At 41.2% G+C, this 12,149-nt stretch overlaps 1 protein-coding gene across 1 annotated transcript in view; it reads left to right on the top strand.

The window, feature by feature from the left end:
* The window catches only part of C1H18orf21 (chromosome 1 C18orf21 homolog), a 46,341-nt gene extending 35,637 nt beyond the window's left edge, over positions 1 to 10,704 (top strand). The window contains exon 5 of the mRNA XM_030204610.1: positions 8,191 to 10,704. Within this exon, the coding sequence (XP_030060470.1) occupies positions 8,191 to 8,344 (154 nt within the window). The 3' untranslated portion in view covers positions 8,345 to 10,704. The remainder of the gene's footprint in view (positions 1 to 8,190) is intronic.
* The last annotated feature ends 1,445 nt before the right edge of the window (positions 10,705 to 12,149 follow it).

The following is a 12,149-nucleotide window of genomic DNA, read 5'->3' as shown; positions in this document are numbered from 1 at the left end:
CTGTATTAGAAAAATGGCTCCAAACGGAATTTGCCCTGTCTGATAGTATTGGCGCGCTTTGCCTTGAACGAGCACACCGCGTGGGCCGCAAGATAGACAGTAACCAGAGACCTAGAATGGTAATGATAAAATACATAACTTTATCCACAAAGCAGAAATCCTTAGAGGAGCACGAGAGAAACGCAATACACTGGCTTTTGAGGGGTCGCCAATTAAAATCTTTCAAGATTACTCTCCTGCGTTGCAAGAGCGACGGCGAGCTTATGGACCTGTTTGCCAAACACTGGTGGATGCTAATCAAAAATTTATGTTAATATACCCTGCCACACTGCGAATCAATTTCCAAGGTACATGGCGAACATTCTTAACCCCGAAAGATGCGCAGGACTGGCTGGCAGCGAATCTCAATGTCAAAGAAAGTAAGATTTCCTTTACATGAAACATGGCGCCAGGCAGATCTGGAGAATGCAACTGTAAAACAAGAAAGCGATCCTGAAAATAAGGAGGTACTGGGCAAGACTGGAACATTCAAAGTAAGGGGGGGGGGAGGGAAAGCCTCACATTATTGATCCCCATATTTTTCACATTAGATAGGAGGAAGGGTAAATAGTGATGCAAGGGAAAGGGAATGGGAAGAGACAAGGGGGGTGGGTAAGGGAGGGTATAAAGGCAAGAGATAGATACTGGAGAACCAAGCAAATCAACCAGAAGGGTAGACCACAAACAAAGTCCAAATTGAGTAAGCTTTATAGGAAGTCATACATTACAGAACAAGGTGTATTTGCAACCCTGGGTGGGGCTGGGCACCCGGGGACGGTTATAGGTAGACAGAAACAGCAAATCAACACATATAGAATAACCCCACATTAAGACCACAAGATTTGCCTCATGGAACGTGGGGGGGATCTCTACACCAGTAAAGCGGGCAAAAATACTTATGTGCTTAAAGAGACACAAAGTAGATATAGGATGCCTGCAGGAGACAAAACTCACCATGGAGGAACACAATAAATTAAAGAGACAATGGGTGGGCGAGGTCCATGCAGCATCCTCGGGGGATCGTAAAGGGGGGGTAGCAGTAGTGATCCGTAAAGGGATTGCCTCAAGATCAGAACTAATAAGAGCAGACCCAAACGGACGCTATGTCTTGGTTCGCCTTTGGATCCATCAGAGGGAGCTCCTGATTCTAGGGGTGTATGGCCCCAATGTATATGATGCAAAGTTCTATACCAGCCTTGTGCAACTTTGTCTCCCATATAAATCCATACAGCTGCTGGTGATGGGAGATTTCAACTTAGTGGTGGATCCTAAAGCAGATTGTTCGAACCCCAGGGCGGCTTCTAGGGGGGGACCTAGGGCCCATGCGCTCTCATTTTTTCAACGGTCTCTAGGCCTAATAGACACATGGCGCTGCTTACACCCTGAGGAGCATGATTACACCCACTTATCAAGAGCACACGGGACTTATTCCAGACTAGACTACATATTTATCTCCCAACCGGCGTTTTCCTGGGTGCTAGCATCGGAGATAGGCCCAGAAGAGGTCTCGGACCACTCCCTAGTGTGGGTTGACATTGAAGTGCCATTATTTTACCAGCAGACACGTAACTGGCGTTTCCCAAATTACCTAGCAAAGAACAGTGAATTCCAAGACTTTCTTAAAAAAAAATGGTCAGATTACCTTTATAACAATAGTGGCCACATAGATCAACCAGAACTACTCTGGAGTGCAGCTAAGGCTGTCCTTCGAGGCGAGATCATTGCCTTTGTTCATGCCAAAAATAAGAAGCAATCCATAGCAATAACACGATTAGAGCAGAGTCTACGGAAAGCTAAGTCCCAATTTATTAAACGCCCGACCGAAGAGACTAAAGAACAATTGCGAGCAATTCAAGTAACACTGAATGCTTTATTACAGGAGAGGGGACAGAGATTTTTAGCGACTCAGCGATGTAAATTTCAAAGATTTGGGAATAGGCCAGGAACACTACTATCACACCTAGTCAATGCATGGGGACCCCGCAAGCCAATAGTGACACTCAGAGATTCGACAGGGAAGGTATATAATAAAAGTGACAAAATAGCTGAGCTTCTCTCAAAATTTTTTGCCAACCTGTACAGCTCACCTGTCGAACCAGAAGTAGGGCAGATAAACCAGTTTTTAGATAAGGCTGGGCTACCTAAATTATCAGAAAAAGAAAAACTCGAAATGGAGGCACCCCTGGAGGCAAAAGAGATTCAGGAAGTCATCAAGTCAATGCCTACAGGGTCGGCTCCAGGTCCAGATGGATATTCTGGGGAGTTTTACAGGCTATTGCCCAGCTCCTTCTACCCAGTGATACATGCATTTTATGAGCAAGTAATAGAAGCAGGCCACTTCCCACAACACGCAAACTTAGCTTTAATAACTTTAATTTTGAAACCCGGGAAGTCAGATGACCTGGCCGACTCCTATAGACCCATATCACTTATCAATGTGGACTTAAAAATCCTAGCCAAGATTCTTGCCAACCGGTTATCAGGGATACTACCCAGGGTGGTGGGAGAGGAGCAGGTGGGATTCGTCAAAACCAGACAGGCAACTAAGAATGTACGTAGGCTCTTACTGGCAATGGCAGCGGGACAGCTGACAGAGACACCAACTGCTTTATACTCACTAGATGCCGAAAAAGCATTTGATAAAGTGAACTGGACATATCTGTTCGCCGTCCTGCGGTACATGGGCATTGGGGGATGGTTCTACAATGCAATCATAGCACTATATACAGACCCGTCAGCTGCAGTAATAGTAAATGGGATTAGAGACAAGCCTTTCGAGATAGCGAGGGGTACAAGACAGGGCTGCCCACTGTCCCCAGCATTGTTTATCCTGTCATTAGAGCCCCTGCTGAGAGCTTTGAAGAAATCAGAAGAAGTCTCAGGAGTGCAGGTGGGGAATAAAATTATCAAAACCTTAGCGTTTGCAGATGACTTGATGATTGTGACAACTCATCCTTCAGCCTCGCTAGATCAGATTATACAGAAAACTGAGGAATATGGCCGAATCTCAGGGTTTACTTTGAACAAAAAAAAATCACTGGCCATGGAGGCATATCCAGACAAAGGAGGCCCGGACCGGGAGGACTGCCCTCTGACCAAAGTAAAAGGGAAAATTAGATATCTGGGCACCAACATAACACAAGATCTGGGCAGACTATACCAAGAGAATGTTGAGCCCCTGCTGGAGACCACACGTCTAAAACTAAGAATGTGGGAATCATATCCTCTGTCGCTGTTGGGGCGCATCACTGTCTATAATATGATGATCGCGCCCAAGTGGATATATGTTTTCCAGACTCTCCCTCTGTTTCTGAAAACAGAAGATGAAAAACAGTTAAATAAGCTCATTCAGAGATTTCTATGGAGAGGACGAAAAGCAAGACTGCCGATACAATTATTGCACACCCCGCGAGAATATGGAGGCTTGGGCCTATTGAATATGCGTTATCTCACCATTGCCAGTGGCATGTGACATATCACAGATTGGTATAGGAATACCACAGAATTTTCAGACACACCCTTAGAAACTTCACTAACTCAAGGAGTTCATTTTAGCTGCTGGCTACATATGGGAATGGGCCAACAGCCTAGGCTCCTCCAACAATCATACCTACTTCCAACAGCCAGATCAGTATGGAGATGGGTATGTAAAAAGCACAACTTCTCGTGGAGAGTGACCCCATATCTATCTATTTGTGAAAACCCGCAGTTCCAGCCCGGAATCATGCATGATGGGTTCCGTATATGGAGGCGAAGCGGTCTGGCATATATTCATCAAGTGGTAACAGAAGAGGGGCAAATGAGAACTTTTGAAGAACTACAGACACAATTTACCCTCAAACCAAGGGATCGTTTTCACTACTGGCAGTTGACTCATTATGTAAAAAGTTTGCCCTGGGAGTGCCTCACAGAGGATGTGCAGGAGGAACTTTCATCGGCATACTCCCTGCAGTCCCAGGGCAGAGTGTCATTGTCCATGAATCATCGTCATCTAAAAGACAGGACAGAAGAACCGGACTACCAGTTGCTGACTGAACAGTGGAACACGGACCTAGGCACGATCTTGCCACCAAATATAATACAGGAGTATATCAATAAGGTCCAAAAAGCTTCCAAAATGGTTCAATACAGCGAAATGGAATACAAATTTGTAATGAGGGCATATATCCCTCCAAGGAGAGCCTTCCACATGGGAATATCCCCGGATGGTGCATGCCCTAAGTGTGGGGCGCACGGGGCGACACTTGGACACATGTTTTGGTCATGCCCCAGCATCCAAAAATTTTGGACAATACTTACCCAGTCGATCTCACAGATGTGGGGTGCTACCTGTAAGAAGGGACCACAGATGTTATTTGGAAAACCCATGATGGTGCACCCGATTCCGACAGGGTTTAAGGGATTTACTCATAGAGCCATAATGATTGCAAAAAAAGTTATACTTACTGAATGGATTACAAATAAAACTCCAACCTTGCAGCAGTGGCGTGGTTTGATGATAGACTACATGAAGTTTGAAAAGAAATTGGCAGACTATAAAAGTGAAAGAAGATTTACAGAAAAGGACTTCCATCGGATTTGGACTGCCTTCTGGCAAACTATCCCCTTAGGGGGAAGAGGCCGGATCCTGAATTTGTAGCAGAACTGCTTGGACAATCCAGTACAAACTGATCGGCTAAGGACATAAGAGCATAAGGGAGGGTGGACGTGGGAGGGAAGGGGGGGAGGGGGGGAGATAGGAAACAAGGTGCCTACGGGAAATATCACAGGAATATCATCAATAAGGACATTTGGAAAAGGTTTTAGGTCATGATAGATTAGAAGTTGATGTTAGTAAAATTGAGAGATAGTTGAAGTTATAAATAACCTGTTTATGTTAGACATGAAAATTGTTTAGAGCCTTTTCTGAATATGATATGGAATTTTCCGTGCAAATCAATAAACAAATTTAAACATAAATTTCACAAATAAATGTTATTTTATCTACTTTCGTTTTTTTCTCTGTTTCATTCTAAGTAGGCAGCTATGTCATGCATAGGAGACACCCTCTTTGGATACAGTGTTTTCAAATAGACTTTTGATACTTTAAAGGTTCTTTGTTCTACTCTGCAGCATCTCTTGGCTGTTCCACCCTCTTTGTGTGATTCCTTGATCAGATGTCCATCTTTTAACCAATATCACAAGGGATTCTACATGCACAAGACTTTCTGCTATCAAAACCAACTGCCAGAGAGTCAATGTCCTGTTCTGAGAGACCTGATCAATGGGCCCAAGCAAGCAACATGTTCTGCGCCAAAGCTGCTGCCTTCCTTTTGATTACCCTCTGTGTCAGCAGCCACAATCCCTCAGGAATATTTATCTTGCCTTTCCTGTAAGAAGTTGGGTTCATTATTTCATTTAGGCTTGAAAGACCATCACCTTGGATTTCTGGGTTCTGAGTATCATGTAGAAGTACCTCCTCTGACTTCTCAGGCGGTCTCCAAATCAATTTTTGCAGTAGACCCACTCATCAGTTTTCATGTCAGCCTCTTGCAAAAGGAGGTTTCTGGTTTTTTCCAGTCCAGTGCCATAGAACCTATCCCTCTACAGTAGAGAATCTGGGGTTTCTTTTACAGATAATGTTCTGATTCTGAAGAAATCAGGTCTGTGCCCCATTCTGATCCTTGGAGACCTTTTTTTATTTCACAAAGAGAAATTAAAAATGCACCCTCTTTCTTCCATTCTTTCATTCTTTCATTTCTGAATAAAGGGGATCACATACATCTCAATTCAGCCCATCTACAAGAACTACGATTTTGCCTACTGAGTAGTCACTTCCAGTACAAATTCCTTCCCTTTAGCTTATCTCAGCACCCACAGTCATCACAAAATATACCTGGTGGTAGTAGCATTCTACCTCTATTACAAGGTCACCTGGTGTTCTCATATCTCAACAACTGATTCCTACTGGCCTGTTCAGAAGCTCAGCCCTTAGTCCTAGTACACAAGACTATACAACTTCAAGTCGCTAGGAGGATTCCTCTGGAGTTCCCTTTTAACAGAGCCTGTCTCAAGTCAGTTCTGACTAGAGATGCGTTAACTCAGGCTGAGGAGCTCACGTCACTCTCAAGGAAATTGGTCAGATTATGAGAAATTGCTCAGTATCAACCACTTGGAGCTCAGAGTGATCTATTATGCCTTCAGTGTATTCATTCATATTCTTCAAGGTTTGTTTTGTGTTGATACACATGAACAACCAGTTGGCAACAAAAATAAGGAGCAGGAAACATTTGGAACCACATTCAAATTCAAACAGCTTATATCCCAAGAGTAAAAACATTACATATTACACAAACTCAGTAGACTTCTCCAACCCCACAAGTGGCCTTTGGACATATGACTTCTCAATTCTATTTCCAAGTATGGGACACATCTCAAATCGACAAATCGACTTATTTGCCACTAACGAGAATGCCAAACTTCCCCTATACAGTTCTGTCCTACCATTCTCAGGATGCCTAGTCCAGGATGCATTGTCAGTGCTGTAGACTTTGTTCTTCCTGTATGCATACCCCCTGATCCCTTTCATTGCAAAGACCCTTCACAAGTTGCAACAGAGCGCAAGCCTTTGCATAACTGGTTTCCACTTTTCAAGCAGTGGTTTTGCCTCTATTAAAATGTATCAGTTTCCAACACTGATTACTCAGCAAGTGTGTGTGTGTGGGGGGGGGGGGAGTTCTGCTTCATCCACACTTGGTTTCCAGCCCTCACAGCGTGGAAATTGAGCAGTCGTTAGTTTTTCACCTTGGATTGCCTCAACCCATTCATGACATTCTTATAGTGCTGGGAGACAGTCTACTAAACATATATACTCTTTCAAGTGGAAATGATTTAATACTTCTCCATGTCAGCCCTCTGCTTCAGAAGCTCCCTGTTGCTTGGGACATTAGCCTCATGTTAACTTCGTTAATGAATCTGCCCTTTGACTATTGCAAACATCTTCTGTGAAGTTCTTTATGTGGAAGGTGATTTTCCTTATTGCAGTAACCTCAGCTAGAAGAGTGACTGAGCTTCAAGCACTGGTAACTTATAAACCCAACACTTAGGTTCATCATAACGAGGTTGTCTCTCAAACCTACCCTATATTATTGCTGAAGATGACATCGCCTTTCCACAGCACTGAAGAAATAATTCTTTCTACCTTTATTCCAGAACCACAGAAAAAACCATATGGGAAGATCTAATCACATCAAGAGTGAAATTGCATCAGATTTTGGGCTACTTAGCTACAGTAGCCTTACTAAAGTCTGCATCACTAGTTGCTATCTGCATAGCAATGGCATGGTCCTTGCTTCATACCTTTACTTCCCATTACTGCCTGGACAAGGGTTTAGTAAAAGACAGTGTTTCAGTCAAGTTGTTCTGCCCAATCTGTCCCTTGGAGCTAGCAGTGCAAGTTGTTCTTGAAGTTTGAAAAGTACAAAGAGTTTGAGCAGCCCTAAGCGTGGGAGTCACCCACTTGTGTGCCTAACTTGTAAATTGCTTATGTGCCTGCTTGTTGATGGAAAAAGCAATGTTGCTTACCTGTATCAGGTGTTTTTTCATAGATCTCATGAAGAGTTGCCTAATACCTTAGCTTTGGCTTGAGCTGAGGAGACTGCTGCATCTGGAAAGGGCTGCTCATGCTCAGAATTTTGGAGTTCTGAGCTGTGGGAGGGCAGTTCTGTCCCTATATTGTCAGACATCACTCGTGTGCATGAGCAATCCTATTACATTTTACAGGTCAGCAACATTACTTTACCTGTGGAGAATTTAAAGAAATGCACACTTTTTATCAACAGCATTGTTGCTTTTATGTTTTATTAAGTCTTGTACAGTTTTGGCATTCTATCTGTATTAGATAGGAATAGGGGCATCAAAATTTCTCATTGATCCCACAGATAAATGAAATATATGCAAAACCTGACAGATTATAAATAGAAGTTTTGGGTTGATTTATTAAATATTGTCTGAATGTTTTCAAGGTCAGTAACTAAGTTAAGTGATACCTTTTTATTAGATTTATTTAACACATTGGTAATTATCCAGTCTTTTAAAGTAAGAGTGATTGTCATCAAATTATTTTATATTTTACCTGCTTTAAAACGAAGTGTTTTTTTTTTCTTCTTTCAGAGCATACTCATCAAATTCCTCCACACCATCTTCCTCCACTAAATCAGCCAAGAAGAGCAAATGTCATTTCTCACGGCTAAAGATGTTGCTTAAACAGGATAAGAAACAAAAATCAAAAAAAGGAGACCTAAAGAGTTTCTTATCTACACTTTGAAAAACTTTATCCGGAATCAGCTGCAACTGAGGCTTGCTAGCCAGTGTGCAGGAACTCTGGGAGTAATTTTATAATAGTGTGCCTATAGGCACATATTCTATAAAGGAAAGTGCCTACTTTGCATTATAGAATACTAGTGTAACTGTGTGTATATGTGCACATGTGTTTAGGCGCAAGCACTCACACCAGCCATACAGCTAGCATAAGTTTGTACACTTAACTCGTAGTATTTGATAGGTTACATATATAATGTGTGCTGTGCCCAGAATACACTCATGTGCACACCCACCTGCAAAATACATTATCAGCAGTAGTGTGTGTATATTCAGAATGGTGCATAAACACATATACAGTACATTTGTGTGTATGTGCTAGTATTCTAAACATTTATGAGTGTAAATGTTGGTGCTTACTTTACAGAATTACTCACCTTATGTTTCAGTTGTTGAGAGGCCCTGCCTGAAAATGTTTTGCTGGCATTAGGAATGAAAATTTACTCATATGAGTACCGGTACAGGATGTCATGTCAAATAAGGCTTTAGTCAGTTTAAATCTAGTAAGTAGATGTTCTTTCATTAATCCTCTTGTTGGTATTTTTAAATTCACACCTGTGATTGGGTCGAGGGGAGGGCAATTTTCAAAACCATTTCCACAGGTAAAACATGATTCCACAATAAGTATGCCTTTAGCGGCACTTAGTGCAGGTGCCTCCATGGGGTAGGGGAGCCTTTAGGGTAGAGAATCTAACACACATTCTTTGTTTATTTTCAAAAGTATATGTGTTTTGGTTAGACAATATACCCACAGAAAAAGAAGATGCAATTGTCTCCAGCTTAACTTTCCCTCTGAAAACTGCCAAAGGAAAAATAAGTATTACGTTGTGGTTTCTGTGAATCTATCAATCTAGTAAAGAGTAAGGTAATTTGATGCTGTTCCAATGCTGTTTATTTAAGCAGGAAAGCTGCTTAAATAAAAAAAAAAAAACATTAAATAAAATGTAATTGATACCATGTGCATTTTAGTATTTACCTTCTGTACTTTTTCAAATATTACACAGCAAGTTCCAGTTTTCATTTATGAGCATGGTGTTTTCCCTGGACAAGTTCAAACCCATCATGAGCAGTGATGTTTCAGCATTTGATTAATGAACTTTGTAGACTACCCACTCAAAATGTTTTAGACATTAAGATAACTCCTTCTATAATCTTGTCAGGTTATATTAATCACAGTTGTCATCAGTCATTATGTTTCAGATGTGTTTGCTAATAAACAGGTTTTCTTATTATAGGTTCAACAGAATCAAACATTTGCTGTAAAAAAAAAATTCCAGTATAGGTCATGATTCAGTTCTCCATGGAATGTCCTGATTTTATTTTCTACAATGTCCTCCAGTCAGTAAAAGTACCTCATGAACTTAGTGTGTAATTTTATGTTTTGGTAAAAAAAAAAAAAAGTGAAAAAAAACAAGCAAACAAAAAAGCCAAAACAAAAGCAGTGGACCTTATCAGCTTATGTAGACTCATATTCTGTGTACTGCTGGAACAACAAGTCTGCAACAGCCAAGCATATTTTTTGCTCCTGTTATTTGCTTTGAGATATTCTGAGGCATACTTTCAAAACACTTAGCCTTCCAAAGTTCCATAGAAACCTATGGAACTTTGGAAGGCTAAGTGCTTTGAAAATGAGATAATCTGTCACCTATATTGTTTCTGTATCTGTTTGTATGAGTTTACTGCATATATTCTTATTTAAAAAAAAAATCCTACTTCTGTCTTGACTTATCCACTGTTTCAATCTCTTGTTCAAGTACTATATTTTAATTGCTGAACTGTAGAAAATTTCTGCCTGCTCTATTTCTTTACTGGCTTTTTGACAAATAAAAGATTAGGATTTGTTTTTCTACCAGGTCTACAAGCCCTAACACTGGAAAAACTTACCCACCCTGCTCGTCATCTCATGCACCCCAGGATAGCTTCTCCTATATAACCTTCCTCGTCCACAGACTATTTGCTTCCATTTTCTTCTCTCCTATTATCTCATTATTACATAACTGCTTTGTGTCCAGTCAGATCCCGTATCTACTTGTGTATAAGTCAAGGACAGTTTTAGGACTAGAAATGACCAAAAATGCTGTTGTGTTGTGTGTTACTCCTTCAGACAGCAGTGCCCATCCTTGAATTTCTTCATGTGATTGACTACAAGATGTTAACATATATTACATATAATTGATACAGTAGTGTAAAACAGTTTCTTTTATACACTACACTTCTGGAATATATCAGACTCCTGATGCAGGTCATACAGCTGAAACACTGCTATGTCGAGTCTTCATTGAAGTGAATAAAGTTTGCTGCACATGATTGGTGACTTTCTTTTTATTGGTCCTCTCCACTATATGTGTGCTTAGAATGGTGGAGATCAATTTTTTTTTTTTTTTTTCTTTTCAAAAGTGCTATCATCTATGTGTAGGTTGAGGCTGGGTCCCATATTGCTCCCTCTGTCTCCCTTCCACTGCTGGGTCCAACATTGCTCACTCTCTCTCCCCTCCAGCATCTCCCCTGCCTTTCCCAACCACCCCCCCACCCCTTAGCCCAGAGCTTCACAGATTTCCACAGTGGTCAGAACAGACTGCTTCCTTCTGGCTATAAGCTAAAGCATCAGATTTTAGAATGTGAGGGTTATATTTATTCCTCAATGGTTAGTTTTCAATTCCATTTTATTATCACTTTCTAAACTTTTTCAAGTTCATTAAAGCAAAATGTTCTAGAAAAAATATTTTTACAGCTCACTCACCTTTCCTATCCAAGGAGAATGTTTTATTTAGGAATCAATATTTCTCACCCCCCCCCCCCCCCTCCAAAAAAAAAAAACCCCCAGGAATCAGAATTTCACTCACCAGCTCTTTCCATACCAACGCTCTCAGCTAAAATTCCTCTTTGAACCTACTGCTTGAGCCATCAGCCAATCAAATGGCTTTTAGCTGCCTCCAGGTCACCTGATAATTGTCATGTACACTTTACTGCAGGTATCTTCCGCTTAATGTATATTCTCAGCCTTAATTTTCAACCAGCCAGAACATTTACAGATTTAAAACAATCACTATATTTATTTTTATCATACCCCAGTATCACTTTCACACCTCCTTCAAACCTCTTCTCTTTAATTTGAACAGTGTATAGGCTCACTCTGATTCTTTTTGCACCAGGGACATATATAGCATCTTCTAAAGTAACAGCACAGCCAGAGTCTGTCTACTTATAGTTGTGTGAAGTTGACGATAGCAAGAGTACTATGGCACTGATGAGAATGACCCATAGATAAGATGACCCTGGATTACTAAATACAAGTATATAACAATCATTTTGTTGTGCCTTAATTTCAAGAGAATCAATGTAGAGACTTTAATTGGAGACAGATGGGGCAAGCCGTATCTGCTTTCAGGAGAGAGTTGACTCAATTGAGGGTCGAAGCCCACTCCTGCTCATCCTTATCTGGTCATTGTCTTTTTCAGGATGTAGACCCGTAGACGGCTGCCTTCCTATTGGCCTTACTTCCCAATTACTGGAATTGCCATTTAAGCACTACTCCTGCCCATCATAGCATGTCTGAGCAATGTGGTCAAAGTTTTGTTTTGATTCCATTCTCTTTTTATATAGGGATGATCTGTTTGTCCCACACATTTTTGAAACCTACACAGGAGTGGGTGGACTGCATGGACCATGCCGGTCTTTATCTGCTGTCACTTACTATGTTACTTGTACATGGAGCTGGTCCCATTTTACAAACCTGCACAGCTAAGTGCCTC

The sequence above is a fragment of the Microcaecilia unicolor genome, chromosome 1 (genome assembly GCF_901765095.1).
Source record: "Microcaecilia unicolor chromosome 1, aMicUni1.1, whole genome shotgun sequence".
NCBI lineage: Eukaryota > Metazoa > Chordata > Amphibia > Gymnophiona > Siphonopidae > Microcaecilia > Microcaecilia unicolor.
This window is presented reverse-complemented; position numbering and strand designations above follow the sequence as displayed.